Source organism: Thamnophis elegans, chromosome 5 (assembly GCF_009769535.1).
Source record: "Thamnophis elegans isolate rThaEle1 chromosome 5, rThaEle1.pri, whole genome shotgun sequence".
Taxonomy (NCBI): domain Eukaryota; kingdom Metazoa; phylum Chordata; class Lepidosauria; order Squamata; family Colubridae; genus Thamnophis; species Thamnophis elegans.
In genome coordinates, this window is record NC_045545.1 from 327,560 (window position 1) to 346,142 (window position 18,583).

The 18,583-nt window shown below is 39.0% G+C and overlaps 2 protein-coding genes across 3 annotated transcripts in view; both read left to right on the forward strand.

The window, feature by feature from the left end:
* CFH (complement factor H) overlaps window positions 1–18,583 on the forward strand; it is a 92,472-nt gene that overhangs the window by 68,431 nt on the left and 5,458 nt on the right. The window lies entirely within an intron of this gene.
* LOC116508764 (coagulation factor XIII B chain-like) lies at window positions 10,058–15,384 on the forward strand. The gene is made up of 4 exons (XM_032217436.1): window positions 10,058–10,173; window positions 11,369–11,542; window positions 13,291–13,479; window positions 15,079–15,384. The coding sequence occupies exons 1-4, from the start codon at window positions 10,110–10,112 to the stop codon at window positions 15,273–15,275; spliced, it is 624 nt and encodes a 207-aa protein (XP_032073327.1). The 5' UTR covers window positions 10,058–10,109; the 3' UTR covers window positions 15,276–15,384.

Genomic DNA, 18,583 nt, shown 5'->3' on the forward strand with positions numbered 1-18,583 from the left:
TGGTTGTCATGTTAAAATATACTGTTACTTCAAATATATTATTTATTTTAACTTCTCCATTCATTTTCACACATAAAGTCATCCTTCTACTTGCTTCTTTTTTCCTTGCTAATCATTTCCATTCTCAGCAAACAATATGACTTCACTTGTAAATAAAAATACGTTTACATTTATCTTCCCCACCAATGCAAACCTCCGTCCATTCATTATAGCATATAAAGATCATCTTGTTTTTCAAATAGGCATTTTAGGTATGGATGATAGATTCTGTTCTCTTTCTTCTCACTCACATCTTCCCTGATTAGTCCATGTTGAAAGAGAAGACCTGAAGTGGCATTTTAAGAAAAGTTGGCCGAGCTTGGTTTTCTAATTCAGACCTTCAGTATGAGGCAATTTGGAAGAAGGGGACTAAAATGTTTCCCTTCTGCCTTTTACAAGACATGCAACATTGTCTTGTCTTAAAAGAAGTTGTGGATCTAAGGTGCTTTCATGTTCATGACAATAACAGCTGAGAGACAAAAGGGAAATGAGGGACAAAGAGAGAGAAAAACCAATTTACTCTGATCGCTTCTCTTTTATATCCTATTGCAACATAGAAATTTTACTTAAACTTTAATCTCTTTATCAAATGAATTCTTTACTGTAAAGTTTTCTATATGTCACCTGATCTGTGTCTTTCTGGAGCTCCTTGTATAACAAGTGAAGAAGATATGAGTCAACACAAGATCAGGCTGAGGGGGACGCAACAGCTTTCAATACATACAGAAGAGGGAAATATTGTTGAATTTCAGTGTATCAGAGGCATCAACAACATCCAAATTCCAGCCCATTTAGAGTTCAACGCATGGAAGGGAAACTTCACTCCCGTATGTATATTTTCCGAAAAATACTATAATTCACCAATATTAACATTTCTCCCCCCTCTCTATATCTACAATATATCTATATTCCTATAGATCTATGCATTGACAAAAGCGCTTTAAAAGGCCAAAGCTCTGGACGCTAAAGTTGTAATGGATTCTGAAGTAACTTGGTCTCCTGCAGATCTTCTAGATCAAAACACTTGTTAAGATTCCTGTGATCTAAATAAAGTCCCCTCCATCCAGAGCAATGGGAGAGGAGCTCCATGGGGGTCATACTTAGAAACAAAGAGGAATGGAAGAGGGAAAATGCATCTGCCAGCATTTCATCCCCTTCTGGTCTGTTGCTGAATCCCAACCGATTCTAGACCAGGAGATTCCTCTGTCCTGGGACTGAAATGGGTGGAAACTCTGCTTTAAACTAAGCGAACCATTTTCACTGATTCCATTGCCTCAGAATGAATGCTTCCAAATGAAGGCCCAGACATTTTACTTTATTTATTTCATTTCCACCGATATTGAAATATTCTGCTTCCCTTTGAACTTGCATACGCAATTTACTCATGTGTCTCCGTACATATTTATATAGATAATCCTTGTTTTACCACAATGGGGCCCAAAAGTTTGGTTGCTCATTGAAACATTTGTTAAGTGAGTTCCAATGGTGGGTTTCAAAATTTTTGGGAACCTCTTCTGTAGGTGTGGCCTGTTTTGTGGGAGTGGCTTGCCGGCCATGTGACCAAGTGGGAGTGGATTGTCGGCCATGTGATTGAGTGGGAGTGGCTTGGCAGTCATGTGACTGGGTGGGAGTGGCTTGGCAGTCATGTGACCGGGTGGGAGTCTTTTAAAGACAACTCTGATATGAGATTATTACACTTTTACTCCTTCCTAAAGAGAAGAAGATGGGTGCTTCTTAAAAAATCTTGAGCCAAGAGGTTTCCTTCAAAAAATGGAGAGGGAGAAACAGTTTTATACATTTTAAGTATTTTTAAATATGTTGGAAGAAATGTCCTTTTGGGTTCAGCTCCTAGTGGGGAGAAAAAAAGAAATTGGAAACATGGAGGCTGCTTGGAAAGATGGTTTAATGGTGGACAGGACCACATAGTTTGAGGTCCTGGGGGAAGAGGTGATCACATGCTTCATGCTGTTGTGTGAAGAAGAGAAATGAGGAAAAGAGGGACTTGCTGAGAGTTCCTGAGTTTTTAATACTCTCTGTTCAGCCCCACCTCTCTGTTTCCTGTTCCTGTGTAAGAAATGTATTCTGATTGGTTGTCAGCCTCCCAGGGGCAGGGAGTCTTAGCTATCTTTGTAGGCTGTGTGCCTTTTGAGTCCCAAGGGACTTGGTTGAGTTCCCAGATGCCATGTGGAGGATTAATCCTACCTTTGTTATGTAGAGTAGACTAGCTCAGGCATTTTGATGGCTCATTGACAAAGGTGGGGGCTATTAAGTCTGTTTGAGTCTGTTTCCTGCCTAAAAACATGTTTCGCCATTTCTTATCCAGGGAAATATAATATTCTGCCTTTTCAATATTTCCCAGGATATTTCATTGTTCTAGGAGAGGGTTGGGTGCTAACTTCCTACAAATCTATAGTTTGAAAAACACCTGAAATGTTTAACATACCCTAAGAGATGTCTCTGGATAAGATGGAATTCTAAAGAGTTTGTTTTTCTGCAATTGTTCTAAACCTGGGAATCCCTTAGGGAAGTTTACACGCCCTTCCCTCTCCTTCTTGTTATCTTCATGTGGATTAGGAAGGGGCTTGGGTGAGACACCCCTTCAAGTTCCTTTCTGGGCACGGTCCCAGGCTCCTCTCATCTGACAGCTGCTTTGGTGATGGCCCTTCCTGTCTACAAAGGCCATTCCCTCTGCCTTGTACAGAACCTGGGGGAGATAAACACGGTTTACATATCTATCTATCTATCTATCTATCTATCTATCTATCTATCTATCTATCTATCTATAAAAAGTCAAGGGGGTCTTTTTGACTCAATTCAAGTTGCATAAGACAGGTAATAATGCATATTGTTTTCTTCAGAGAAAAGGTTGAGGGAATTGGCAGCAAAGAATACTTGTTAAAATCCCTATATAAATGAGAAGTTTGAATTCAAGAAAATAATTTAAAATGTCGACACCATATTTTCTCTGAAACACAAAAAAAGGGAAAAAGGGAAATAAAAGTAAAATCACATTTTCCCTATATAAGGGAATTCTCCTGGTTAGTAAGAAGAGAAGGGTAATCCCCGAAGAGATATATAAAAAATTTCAAGAAACTTTTGAGGAAGTCATGTTAGAACTGTACAATGAAGTACTAGAATAAGTAAAAATGCCAAGTTCATGGACTGAGGCATTTATAAAATTAATTCCAAAAGAAGAAACAGACAATCAATTGATCCAAAACTATAGGCCAATTTCGCTGTTAAATGCTGACTATAAAATATCTATGACGATCATTGCGGAAAGACTTTAAAAATATTAAACAAAATTATTCATTCAGATCAAAACAAGTTCGTACCCAAGAGACAATTAAGAAATAAAACAAGAATTATAATGACTGTATTAGAATACCATGAAGCTCATCCAGAAAAACAATTAGCTTTAGTATTGGTAGATACGCAAAAAGCTTTTGATTAATTTAAATTGGCAGTTTCTTTTCACACAATTAGCTATTATGAAATTCAGAGAAAAATTTATTAGAATGATTAAGGCAATATATTCAAACCAGACAGCTAAAATAATGGTAAATGGAGATCTAATAGACAAAGTCAATATAAATAAAGGTGTCAGACAAGGATGCCCACTATCGCCTCTTCTATATATCTTCTCATTGGAGGTTTTACTAACATGGATTATTAGGGAAAAAGAGGAAATAAAAGGGTTAAAAATTTAAAAAGAAGAATACAAAACAGGCATTCACGGACGATATGGTTTTTTATAATAGAAGACCCTCTTGAAACAAGGACAGTATTAATTTAAGAAGTAGAGGAATTTGGTAAAGTTGCAGGCTTAAAAATAAATAAAAATAAAACAAAGATAATTACTAAAAATCTTACACCAAAGCAAAATGAGGAATAAGAGAGAGTATTGGAAATGCAAATAGTTAAAAAGGTAAAATATCTTGGAATCTGGCTAACGGCTAAATGTTCTACCATAAAAGAAGACAATTATTGAAAATTATTACAACAAATACAAAAGGACTTGGAAAATTGGGCTAAATTACAATTATCACTGAATGGAAGAATTGTGACCATAAAAATGAATATCCTACCAAAATGTTTATTTCTATTCCAAACTATACCAGTAAAATTAGGGAAAAATGTCCGTGGAACTAAATAAAATGATTTTAAATTTTATTTGGCTGGGGGAAAAAGCTAGGATAAAATTAAGATTACTAGAGGACTCTAGAATCAAAGGAGGATTTGACCTCCCAGATGGGGAGCTTTACTATCAGGCAGCAGCTGTAACATGGCTCAAAGAATGGATAATACTTCAAAATAAAAGAGTATTGATGATAGAGGGTCAGGATTTACAGCTGGGCTGGCATGCTTTTATCTGGGAGGGAAAGAACAACGCCCATAAATACTTCCAGAGACATCAGGTAAGAGGAGCCTTACTAGAAATATGGATGAAAATAAAATAAAAAACTTCTACACAAAAATTCCCAGATGGATATCAACCATGGAAGCAATTATCTACCCCAAGGTAACAGAGTGGAATAGGATATTGACATAGAAGGAGTTATTGGGTGGGCAAGGAAAACTTAAAAAAAATCAAATTAATTAAAACAAATTACAGGGAGTTGAATTAGCCCTGTGGCCATTCCTACAAATTCAAACAAGATACAAAAAGGACTTAGAATAGAACAGATTTCAAAATGAACAACAAGAACTGGACAAAATAGTAACAGGAAACAGAAGAAAAAATGATTACAAAAACATACAATTGTCTCTTAAAATTCAAAATGGAGGAGGAAACCGTGAAGGAAACAATAATTTGGGCTAAAGACTTTGAGTATAATATTGAACTGGAGCATTGGGGGAAAGTAATGGGGGGGGGAATTATAAATTGACAATGTCGGCATCCTATAAGGAAAACATTTACAGAATGTTTTATAGGTGGCATTTACCCCTGGCGAGATTGGCCAAAATGTTCCCAAATAGATCTCCAAACTGTTGGAAATGTAACCACCAACAGGGAACCTTCTGTCATATGTGGTGGATCTGTCCGAAAGCCAAAGAATTCTGGACCAAAATTCAAAAATGGTTAGAAGAAATAATAGAACAAAAAATTGGCATGAACCCTGAGCTGTTTCTTCTAGGAATAATAAATAAACAATATTAGTAAGGATATCCACTATTTAATGCTTCATATAATCGCTGCTGCCAGAATTTCATATGCCCAAAGTTGAAAACTAAAAACCATCAAAGGCAGAAACCATTAAAAAAAGGATGTTAGAATGCTCAGAAATGGACAAACTAACCATGGAACTAAGAGATGGAGAGGAAACGGGGTTCTACAAGTTCTGGAACAGGTGGTATAACCAGCTTGAAAAGAGATGTAAAATCAGTGCATGAGGAACACACAGCAAACACAAGGAAAAGAGTTGGCATATATTCAGAAAGCAACAGAGGTGGGAATATTGTATGTAGATGTATATCTTATAAAAATGAGAAAGTAAACAAAGAAGAATATGTATAAAATAATAGAACGGAAAATGGAAAACCTGAAATCGGAAAAAAGAAATACCGATAACAGAAAGCTGTGAAAGTGTGATTGTGATTTTAATGTTTAGAAAATGTCAAATAAAAAAAACAATTGAAGAGGGGAAGGGTAGATCTTGTATCCTTCTGGTGTTTCCTCTGTTCTTCCTGCCCCTGGGGGTTGATCCTGTTTTGTACAGTGAGGAGAAAACAATCATTCTGTATTCCTGAGCTTTTGATTAATTCCTTTTGACTGGTGATTTCTGGACAAGGCTCGTTGTATTCAATATTAATATGTTTGTCATGGAGACCCACAATTTCACTGGTCTTGATGGACCCTTCTAGCTAAGAGAGTTTGAGAGGCCTGGGACGGGTTCAGTATTGGCATTAAATAATAACTTGGCTGCAAGTATTAAGAAAATTTGGGATCAAAATATGCATCTGATGAAAGGATGGCTGACCTGAGGGTCTTGGGGTTCCTCTTTCTCCATAACATGGTTCCTTAGGTTTACAGATGCCAGGAGCTGGGGCCATAGGAAATGGAGAACTATATGGTAGCAGCGTGTGCAAAAATAGAAATGTTGAAATAGGGTGTGTGTTGGAGGGCATTTGCTATGTGACAATGTGGAAAGTCCCGGAAGTTGTGTGTTTGCGGTCTGAAGGTGTATAAGGCGAAGAGGAAGTGAGGGTCAAGGGGTCAATGGGTCTCAAGCTGTTCCTTTGGACTGGCTGGCCCTCAATGCAAGGTTATTGCAAGGTTAAGGCCTTATGTTTCCTATGCTTTACGGTCTGATAAATCTCTGGATCCTGCAGTGAGACTTTTGTGACGTCTTCAATTTTTATTAAGTGCATCTATGCTCCTGATCAGGTTTAACCTCTGGGAGTTTGTAGAAGGGCAACCCGCTCCTAGATCTGTAATATTTGAGCGGGGGGGGGGGGATAGGTATCAAAGTGTACAAACAGTTTCCCTGATATGATTGACTAACGTTTGACTAATGAAACTTGAAGTTTCTGTAAATATAGACATAATAAATGTCAATAAATAAATAATAAAGGCATGAAACGACTTGCTTTCATGGGTTGTGGGCACTCCAACACTGGGTTTTCCCCCCCTTTGTCTGAAATGCTATAGGCTTGAGCAGGTAGTTGGACTAGAAGACCTCCAAGGTCCCTTCCAACTCTGTTCTTCTGTTATTCTGCATTGATTATGCTTTGGAGAAGAGGATGACTCCCTCTTCTTTGTGGCAGTCCCTTAGAGATCGGAACACTGCTGTCATGTCATTCCTAGTCCTTTTTTCCATTAAATTAGACATTTCCAATTCCGGCAACTGTTCCTCAGACGTTTTAGCCTTCAGTCCCCTAATCAATTTTGTTCATCTTCTCTGCACTTTCTCTAGAAGCTTTTTTATATTGTGGCAACCAAAACTGGATGCCATATTCCACGTGTGGTTGTACTATGGCATTGTAAAGTGGCACTGCATTTCATGTAAACTTGATTCAATCTCTCTTATTAATACAGCCTAGGACAAGATTGGGGTCTTTGGCAGCTACAGCCCACCGCTGGCTCCTATTCGCTTGATCGTGCATTAGGACTCCAAGATCCTTTTCACAGTTACTTTGTTGGGCCAGGTACCACCTATTCCACACTTCTGCATTTGGGTTTTCTTGCCTTAATGTAAAACCTTACTTTTCTCTACATTGAAGGTCACCTTGTTAGAAAGGGCCCAGGTTCTTGAGCCTAACTTCTGGAGTGTTGACTATTCCAGCAGGTTTGGTATCATATGCAAATTTGATGAATTTCCCTTCTATGCCCTTGTCTAAGTCATTGATGAAAATATTGAAGAATTCTGGGGCAGAGCCTTGGAGCACCCCACCGCTCACTTCCCTCGTGTAGATGTGGTTCCATTAAGGACTACACCTTGAGGGCCACTTGAAAGAAGCTTTTCTGTTGTCATCATCTTTGACTTTTGTAGCAAGCCGTTGTTTGTTCTGAGTCTTACCTTTCCCGAGTTCAGCTTTGCAGGTTTGGGCTATTTGCTGATATTCTGCCTTAGTTATGTGACCCTCTTTCTTTTTTATACTTGTTTCATCTTTGTTTTTCAGTTTATCAGAGAGTTCTTTGTGCAGCCATGCTGGTTTCTTTTGATCCTTCCTGGATCGGGATGCTCTGTGCAGAGTCACTCATGCCCTCGCCCTTTTTTATTATTTTTATTATTATTCATTGAATTTATAGGCTGCCCAATCCCGAAGGACTCTGGGTGGCTTACAAAGAAGGAGGAAAAAAAAAGAAAAAAGAAAATAAAAAGAATGGTTTAAAATTCACAACACATGCATTCGTTCTCATCGGGGCTGGACCTTAACAATGAGGTCAACAGCCCCAGGCCTGCCAGGACAGCCAGGTTTTAACAGCTTTCCTGAAGGCCATGAGAGTGGGTGAGGTCCGGATCTCCGGGGGTAGCTGGTTCCAGAGGATCGGAGCAGCCACAGAGAAGGCCCTCCTCCGGGGCCCCACCAGCCGACACTGACTGGCTGACGGCATCCGAAGGAGGCCCAATCTGTGGGATCTTATCGGCCATTGGGAGGTATGTGGCAGTAGGCGGTCTCGCAGGTACGCTGGTCCTAAGCCATGTAGGGCTTTAAAGGTAATAACCAACACCTTGAATTGTGTCCAGAGACCAATTGGTAGCCTGTGCAGCTCGTGGAGGACAGGTGTAACATGGGTGTACCTCAGTACACCCAATATTGCTCGCGCGGCTGCATTCTGGACTAGCTGTAGTCTACCCGCTCTACAAGGGTAGCCCCATGTAGAGCGCCCTTTCTCGCCTGGACTACTGTAACGCTCTCTATATGGGGCTGCCCTTGAAGAGCACCTGGAAGCTTCAACTGGTCCAGAATGCGGCTGCACGGGTTGTCATGGGGGCACCCAGGTGCTCCCATGTTACACCCCTTTTAGGCGGCCTGCACTGGTTGCCGGTTGTCTTCTGGGTGCGATTCAAGGTACTAATTATGACCTTTAAAGCACTCCATGGCTTAGGCCCAGGGTACCTGCGAGACCACCTACTGCCACCGGTAGCCTCCCACCGTCCAATGCAATCCCACAGAGTTGGCCTCCTCAGGGTGCTGTCGGCCAGACAGTGTTGGCTAGCGACCCCCAGGGGGAGAGCCTTCTCTGTGGGAGCGCCTTCCCTCTGGAATGAGCTGCCCCCGGAGCTTCGTATAATCCCCGACCTCCGGTCCTTCCGACGCGCCCTAAAAAGTTGGCTTTTCCAGCAAGCCAGCCTGGCCTGAACAAAACAAATCAAATTATTGATTACTGTTAATTTTAATTTTAATTTTTTTAAAAAAATGTCATTGTCAATTTTAATTGGGTTTGGGATATTCTATTTAATTTTTTTAAACTTTTGTATTATGTTTCTTTTAATGTTGTATGCTGCCCTGAGTCCTTGGGAGAAGGGCGGCATATAAATCGAATAAGCCTAGACCTATTACTTGAGCTTGCATAATGTTGAATTCAAATAATACATAGTCACGTCCCACAAGGTCCCTGTTACTTCAACATCTTCTATCATTTCATCTCTGTTATAGAGAATTAAATCCAGTGTAGCCGATCCTCTAGTTCTCTTCTCTTCCTTTTGGGACACAAATTAGATTTGTCAGGAATCTATTTGATCTTCCACTAGGTTTGTCTCCCTGTTGATGTCAGAGTAGTTGAAGTCCCCAGTACAATTGTGGTGTGCTTCCTACGTATCTCAGTTAACTAATTATCAAAAATCTCATCTATTTCTTCTGCTTGGTTGGGTGGTCTGTTGCATACACCTATGGTAACGTCATTGTTTTTTCCTTTTATATTGACCTAAATACATTCAAGATGTTTTTAACCATTATTCTGTTGTATTTTTGTTGAGCTATAGTTGTTTTTTATATATAGCACAGTTCCGCCTCCTTTTATTAGGTCTGTTTCTTTTAAATAATTTAACTCCCCCCAGTTGTATATTCTATTCATAGGGTTCATCCCACCAAAATAGATATGTCAGATATCAAGTGTAATTTATCAACAAATGTCTACACTGTCCTTTTCATCTGGGTGATTTACAATAAAAATACAGTGTTAAGACATGGAAGAATGAGAAAATGTTTTCCATGGCCAATAATTTTTCATAAAATTCATGTATGATAATTTTACCATTAACCTCTGCTACTGAAGACTTTGGGAAGATTTAGAATTTGTTAATGCTGGAATATAAGTGTTTTTCCCCCTTGTGTAGAGTTGGGAGCACTTTCTGAAAAGCTGAGCCATTGCTTAATTTGTTTGTTGTTACCATTGCAATACAAAGTTCACAAAACTTTCATAAAGTCCTCTTTTAGCTATCAAGGTCATATTCTTGTTCCTCTTCACAAGTTCCTCTTCACAAGTTCCTCTTCACAAGTTTCTCTTCACAAGTTCTGTAATAAAAAGCATAAAGGAGGAAGGGATAGTAGTTCAGAGAAGTCAGAGAAATAGCCCAAGTGCTGAATTGACTGTTACTGGCTGGGAGATTTCCTGAAGAGCCATGAAGGCCTGGTTGCTCCTGGTCACTTCGTTTCTTCTCTGGCCAGGCTGCTCTTCTCAAAATGGTAAGTTAAGAATAGAAACCAAAGGGTTGCCAAGGGAAACAGTTTCTGATGCAGCCATCAAAGGACCAGTTACTTTGGCAAAACCAAAGGGTTCAATTTTTCATTTGTGGCTTTCTGGACATTTGTAATACCAGATTCTTTAAGAATATCATGGATTTATAATTCCAATCCCCTTTTCAAATACAAGATTTTTTAGCACATGATTTGTGAATAGCAAAATACTTTGCATCAGTATTATAATTCACACCCATTTTGAGGGACGTTTTCAGTTAATAAAGAACTTGATATGATAATAACCAAGTGATTACCATGTCTAAGATGAGGCTTCCTAGGTCAGAGTGATGGAAATTATAGAGATGTATTTCAGTTGGGTTTATATCAGGATAAATACAAAGAACTTAGTAGATCTTAATTCACAATGATTGTATCCTTCACAAGAAGACAAGCGTGATAATATTGACAAGATATTGAAGCTAAGACTATATTTGCTGATATTAATATTAATAGCCATACTTCTGAGGCAATCATATATTTATCACTGTGTTTAATGGTTGCAAAAGTCATTCATAAAGGAAAAGAAAGAGGAGAACTGATCTTAAAATATTGAAGAGAACATAGAAGGTATTCCTGTCCCAATAAATGTAAAATTAACTGGTAACTAATTGTCATGAGAAGTTGTGAATGCTACCCAATTTCAGACTCTTTCAAATTCACTAGCTGAAGGGTTAGAGACAATTATTTGAGAATTATTTTCTTCCCGATTCTGCCCAGCATGGCTGATTTGAAATGTATATTTTGCTTTCTTTATACAGTATAATATTTGTGTGTCTCTTTTTTTTGGCAAAAGTGACATAAAACAGGGTCATGTTACTGCAGGACTCTATAAATGACTATAAATGCAATGAAGTTGCCTAACGTCCAAAGTGTAGTCATGCCACTATTGGGGTGGGCAACTGTCAGAACTTCAAATCCAAGTTGTAAATATCCCCTTTTGGAACTTAGAAGGTCACTAAGCAATAAGTCAATAGTCAAGGACTACCCGTAGTGTGGATTAAGTGTGTAGCAGGTCTTGGTTCACTAGTTTAGACAAAAGTGGGAGCTAATTGTCTAGGAGGGAAATTTGTTATCTCACAGTGCATAAGAATAGATAGGAAGAGCAAGCTTATCGAATAATTTAATGTAAATATAATTTCAGAATGTGAAGAACCAGATGAGATTGACTTTGGGGAGGTTGTGAGCTCTGAGAAAGCCAAGTACCTGGAAAATGACCAAGTGCAATACAGGTGCGACCCTTCCTACGTCTTGGAGGGACCTGAATGGATTCAGTGTAATGGACAAGAATGGACCCCTCGCCCACCAAAGTGCTTGGGTGAGCCATCATATTTTCTGTGACTAGTGTAAACCTGGGAGAAAACGTGGAATTCATCCGACAGGAGAAGAATTGCAGTTGACCAATTTTTTGAGAAGCAGCTTTTATTTGGATCCAGGTTTTTCCTCTGAACTGAAGGCAAAGCTGTCCTGGTGTCAGCTTTTTCTTTTGCAATCGGGAGAAATGAAACTGTGTCTCATTTTTCCCAATTCGTTTGAATGAGCCAGGAAATCAGTTGATTTGAGTGGTTTGAACTTTAACTTTGCTGTTGTTTAACCTATTAAAAGTTTTTATTTCATATAAGTAATACATGGAAGATCAATTGGATTGCAAATAGATGTGCAAGCATACAAATTCTGGACCTGCTTTGTAAGGGGGTGGGTGGGTGGGATTATTATTGTTGCAATAGGTTTGTCAGTGTTCAATTAGAGGGGATAGAATATGCACTTTTCTCCTTTTTTAATTTACATTTTTAAATGGTTTTGCCGAGTTTTGTCTCTGTTTATTTTTTCTCTTTTGAATTTTACATTTCAACCTTTTGAATGAAATAAAATTGTAGGAAAAAGTGAAATCAAGGGAAGCAATCTTCTTTGCTTAGATAAGTCGAGAAGTTTTGGATCATATTTCAATAGAATATGGAATACTCCAGGGGTCTGAAATTTTGTCCCATTACAACTCAGTCAACTCAAAAGGTCTTTGCAGAAGATTCTGAGTTGGGCTCTTTGTTCTTAGCTTGAAATAAACTTATAATGTTTATACAAGACCATCTGTTTGTGGATGCTCCTACAAGTCAGTCCTCTGGGATATGTCTAAAGTCTATCGTAGAATCATAATTTGTTTATCATTAACTAGATGATTACCTGGCATTGCCCGGGTGTTTATTTATCCCAATCTTGTATTAGACAGGAAAAAAGAATGAATTACATCTATAATGTCAAATCAAAGCAATTTTTAACGAGCTTTTAAAAGTATAAGTACATTATGCAAATTATAAAGTAAAATATTATATAAATTAAGTATAATATTAATTTAAGACAAAGCTTGATTTTGTCCCAGGCCTAGGCCTGAGTTGGAGCAAAGGATGATCCTGGGAACACAGGCGGAAACTGTTCCCTGTGAGACTGGGCCGCCGCGGTGAGGTGGGGGCGGGCGATCTGCTTCGGCCATGCCGTACTCAATCAAAGGCCTCTGTACTGGCCTAATCAGGCTCCCTTCATAGTGCTTCTGTGCTCCCTTCATAGGCCTACTGCTGTACACACACAAACACACACAAACACACACTACTGATTACCTCCTGCCCTCTCCCGTTCCCCTGCCATGCACGCCTCTTTCCCACCCTGTCTACGATCCTGACACTTTGCCCCAAATCCATCAGGCATTTCCCCATTGGTCCACTTAAGGGTGAATTTCACGACTGGCTTTCCAGAGGAAGCGGCGAAGAAAGTGACCTCCCAAACAATTGCTGCTCCAGGATGCCACCCTCGCTCTCCTCAATGACCTATGCTGCAACGCACACACACACCAGGGGTGTGTGTGTATGTATATATATATATATAATAGTGTGTGTGTGTGTGTGCGTGTGCGTGTGCGTGTGCGTGTGCGTGCTATAATTTGGTTTATTTGATTTTTGACTGGAACTATCAGTTGTGATTTACAAAGCAGGCTGATTTTCTTGGTGGTGGAAATGAGGGAAACCAATGAACAAATTACTTCCCTTCAGAAGATCTACCTTCTTTTCTGTTTTTTAGCACCCTGCAGTATCTCAAGGCGACGGCTAGCAGCAAAAAAATTGTTTGTGTTTGGGAGTCAAAGAAAAGCTCGGCTTATTCAAAGTAATCAGAGCCTCCAATTTCAGTGTGATGAAGGATATGTGCTTGTGGCTCCATCAGTCAGAAAGTGTGTTGACGGTTACATGGATTTCCCATTATGCATCTCTGGTAAGCATGCTGTCAATATGTTGGATTCCTCTGGAATTGTAACTAATTAAAACAATTAAGATAACATAATGAATATGAACATTTGCTTCTAAAGTCCCATTCTTTTAAAAATGATTTAATATTCACTGAAATAATTCACATCTTTTCTTGGAATTTTAGTAGTTGTACTCTAAAATAAAAAACCTGAAGCACATTTATCCAAACATCTGAATTGTTTCTAAGGTTCAATCCAAAATCCTGAACTACAGCTAAGAACTATGATTCCATGTGGTTGAAGGTATGCATAAAATTACAAAGGTTGCATACAACATGCTGATGCCATATCATTAAAGGAGTCCCATATTTTGCCTGATGAAAAATATATTTTCTTTTAAATTGGTTGTGTGAATTTATCATATGGTCAATGTTAATATGGAACTGGGTGGGATTATGATTTTATTTAATAAATCCATAGGTTCCAGAACATTTAGGTGATGAAGGATATTTTATTATTCTTTATTTGCAGACATTTAATTTTCAGATTGTTATAATAATTTTTATTATACAAAAATTAGTTCAGAAGATTTTTTTTTTAATTGTCACGCTGCCCCTTCTTCATTTATATGTAGGTGGAAGCCTAAATCTTGTGCATTCCCAACATCTTAGAAATATTTCTGCTAAGAAACATACCTATAAAATAATCAGAAACTAGTATCAATTGAATAAGCAGATAAATTGTTAGCATGTTGTTTAAAATAAGTGAAACAATAATATATAAAATTTGAAATGTCTACATACGATGGCCTGAGAATTACTGACATTACCATGCATTTATTTTATTATCTCTATTTATTTGTAATTATTAATTTAACTGAATATTATCCTTTACGGTCCTTAATGGAGAGTGATTATGTGACAATCTTGCAAGGTAGACCCACACAGGACGAATGATCAGATTAGCTAATTCTAATTTTCTATAGTTACACCAATAGAATTCTGTCATCCTTTACAGCCCTTGAATCTGGGAGGGCCTCTTCTGAACAGCTTTCCCTGCCTATTCCTGATGTGGGCAAAGTTATCTTTTATCTGATAGTTCCCTTGGCTGCCTTTCTTTTCATTTCCCCCAATGTCACTTCTACCTACCCTTGCATCATATATTTATGCCAATACCTGGCTCAACATAGAACAAAAATAATAGGAGTGAAGAGTGGGGGGGGGGGAGGGAGAGAGAGGGAGGGAGGGGGAGAAATAGATTGTGAGCAGTTGGGCATATTGTCCCAAAGGTGCTTTTTCAAAAGACTACTGGACTTTCTTTGCTTTTCCTTGAAGAGGTTTCACTTCTCATCCAAGAAGCTTCTTCAGTCTGGAGAGTTGGGTGCATTGTAGCCCTGTTGAGAATGTAGGTAGTGTTTTGATGCCAAAGTTTCACAAATACTTAACTTGCTTATGAAATAATTTCACTTTAAAAATAGCTAGTAAGTATCTGATTTTATTGGGGAAAAAAGGCCAGAATCTGTAATAATTTTAAATCAATTTCTTTGTAATTATTATTTTAAGGAATGTATCCACTTTATCTAGCATTTCCTGGCCTATTGGTATTTTTTGTTCTCTATTTAATAGAAACAGGAAAAAACTGCGAGGATCCACCCAGGATTGAGAACGGAAACATTATTCCTTTATCTGAGCAGCAGTACAGATCTGGCTCTTCAGTAGAATTCAGATGCCAAAAGAATTACATCATGGAAGGCCAGAAGAGATCTTTTTGCAATGATGGGGCCTGGACAGAAGCCCCCAATTGCCTCCATAAGCAGAAATGAAAGAGAGCCTTGTGCAATGAAAGACACACCCTTTGGCTCAAGTTTCATGGCTCAAGTAGTGCAAAAGCCTGAGACTTTTCCCAAAAGGCTGCTCTTTCGTTAATGAAGGGTATCCACAGAGTAATATTTTCATATCAGTAAATGGCACAGCAATTGCTTTTGCTGGCAATAAACTCCATGGATGAGCTACTGCATATTTCTATTTTTAAAGAATTTATAAACTCTTACCATACCAAGATTGTTTAATCTCAGTGCTGGTGAGCTGAGTTGTTTTTTAGCTCAGCAGAGGCCTGGCAATCCTCTCTGCCACGCGAATCAGCTGAGCTTAAAAACAAGGGAATATAAGACAGGGAACGAGGGGGGTGGGAGGGCAGGGCCAACCCTTTATTTGCCGGTTCTCTGGGTCACTCAAAATTTCCGCTACCGGTTCGCCTGAACTGGTCCGAACCGGCTGAATATGGGAATATGGGAATTTCCCACCTCTGAAATGGGAAAAGATACAAGTCCTATGAGCCCCAACACAGAGCATTTGAAGGCCTGATCTCTTTCCCTGGTCACCTTTAACTGAGAGTATAACCTCAGGCAGGAATGGAACCACTGCAATGTGGAGCCCCTAATCTGCAACCTACAAGTGGTTGAAAACATTACTGGGATCAACAGTGGAACTGAATAGCAAGTATGAGGAGAGGAAATAGGGGGTCTGTTATTCCCACTTCCCTTATTGTAACTCTCTGTTGTCTCTTTAGATACAAGGCGGAAATCCAGGTCAGATTATGATATTGGACTAAAACAACAACATTTAATGACAGGTTCATCTCTGATGTTAGCAGAGACTAAAGCAAAGCAATTGAACTCATAGAATACTCAGAATTTTGGAGGTGCCTTACTTTTTTTCTATCCCCTTTCTTCTAGAAAAGGGCTGTGATTATGTCGATATAGAAAATGGAAGAATGGAAAATCATGATGAACAATTTCCAAAAAGGGAAGGAGAAACATTTCGGTTTTATTGCTATAATGGTTTTCTGCCTAAAAGCAAACGTCAAACCTTGCAAACAGTGAGATGCACCAATTCCGGCTTTGAACCAGAACCGAAGTGTTTCAGTAAGTAATTTCATTTCATTTCATTTCATTTACTTTATTTGTATGCCGCCCTTTTCCCCTTTGCCAAATCCAGGCAAACCAGGCGGGGGAGATGCTATCCTGATCTTGCTTTAACCTTAAAGAAGTATCGTTCTACAGAGATCTCAGCCTGTTCTTGGGTTCTTCTGCCTCCTGGGATGATGCTTCCTCTTCTGTCTCTTCTCAAGGGACCCTAAAGGTTGTTCTGGAGCCTACAGTTTGCAAAGGAATGTGTACTAAAACTTTACATGTTTAAATCTGAGTCTTTTATAAAACATAAAAATAGGTTGCTTCCTCATCAGCTTCCTCCTCTCTTTACATCTTATCATCTCTATGAATTTGATATCATGCGTAGAACCATCAATGCTGAAACCAAATTGCTCTTTTTTGCTTTTAGAAACATGTGATCCTCCTCTACGTTTTTATCACGGCCACTTCATTAATCCTCACCGGAACAAGTACACGGAAGGTGACAGGATTGCATTTGTTTGTGATAAGGGATATTCTCCTGCAAACCAGCCATCAACATCCACTTGCACTCAGAATGGCTGGTCACCTGCTCCAAGTTGTGCCTTGCCAGGTAAGTTCAGGAATGTTTGCTAAAAATGCCTTGAAATTGCTTATTGTGCTTAAATAATGTCATGTGATGCCACTGTGACGATGTGAGTTTGACACCACTGACCCAGCTGCTTCGTTGGTTGCCATCCATTAATAACATCTGTTCCCCATGTTCAAGTCTGTCAAGATCCTTCTGGTTCTTGGATTTATCCTCTGGGGTATTGGCTATTCCTCCCAGCTTCCTCGTCATCTGCAAATTTGATGAGTTCTCCTTTTATTCCCTCATCTAAATAATTTATGAAGATGTTGAAGAGTCCTGGGCCTAAGACAGAGCCTTGGTTCCATTAAGAACTGCATGCTGAGTGTGTTTTATCAGCCAGTTGCAAATGGTGGTGATGCTGCCTATCCGACATTTTTCTAGCTTATCGAGAAGTAGGTTGTGGTTTACTTTGTCAAATGCATTACTGAAATTCACATATACTATGTCCATGGCATTTTGCCATGTCACTTTGTCAAGGAATGAAATAAGCTTTGTTTGGCATAATATTACTCCTTGTTGTATCATGCATGTATTTAATCAACATTCTCAATCAACAATCTGTTTTCACTGTAAATGAAAATATATTCAAAGCACACTGATTTTCTCATTTGCCCCCTCCCTTCCTCCTTGTAGATGCCCCCCCCCAGAAGTAACCCAAAGCCTTCATGAAAAATAGTCTAATTACAATACAATAGCAGAGTTGGAAGGGACCTTGGAGGTCTTCTAGTCCAACCCCCTGCCTAGGCAGGAAACCCTATTCCATTTCAGACAAATATCCAACATCATCTTAAACACTTCCAGTGTTGGGGCATTCACAACTTCTGGAGGCAATTTCTGTTCCACTGATTAATTGTTCTCACTGTCAGGAAATTTCTCTTCGGTTCTAAATTGCTTCTTTCCTTGGTTAGTTTCCATTCATTGCTTCTTGTTCTACACTCGGGTGCCCTGGAGAATAGTTTGGCTCCCTCTTCTTTGTGGCAACCCCTGAGATATCGGAAGACTGCTATCATGTCTCCCCTGGTCCTTCTTTTCATTAAACTAGACCTACCCAGTTCCTGCAACCGTTCTTCATATGTTTTAATCTCCAGTCCCCTAATCCTCTTTGTTGCTCTTCTCTTCCTAGAGTCTCCACATCTTTTCTACATCATGGAGACCAAAACTGAATGCCGTATTCCAAGTGTGGCCTTCACTTCAAGTAATCTTGAAGTGTTAATACCACTTTATAATGCCTTGGTAAGGCCACACTTGGAATACTGCATTCACTTTTGGTTTTGGTTAATTACAGGAAGAGTGAGGAAGTTCAGGGTCAAAATGGACAAAGGTCCATTTTTAGGAAGCAGAACATATTCAGATATTTTGTTCCAGCCTTGTCACCTTGTCTTATACCAATCATAAAATCTGTTCCAGACTTCAAAGTATTCTGATTCCCCTTTATTTTTTAGTTCAAGAGTGAGCCTATCTGCTTCCGCATAGGCCAAAGTTTTTTTGAATATATCTAACTCTGATGACGTATTTTCCTTTTTCTAATTTAATGGGAATGTTCTGAAACAGAAAAAGAAATTTTGGCACTATGTTCATCTTTATGACTTCG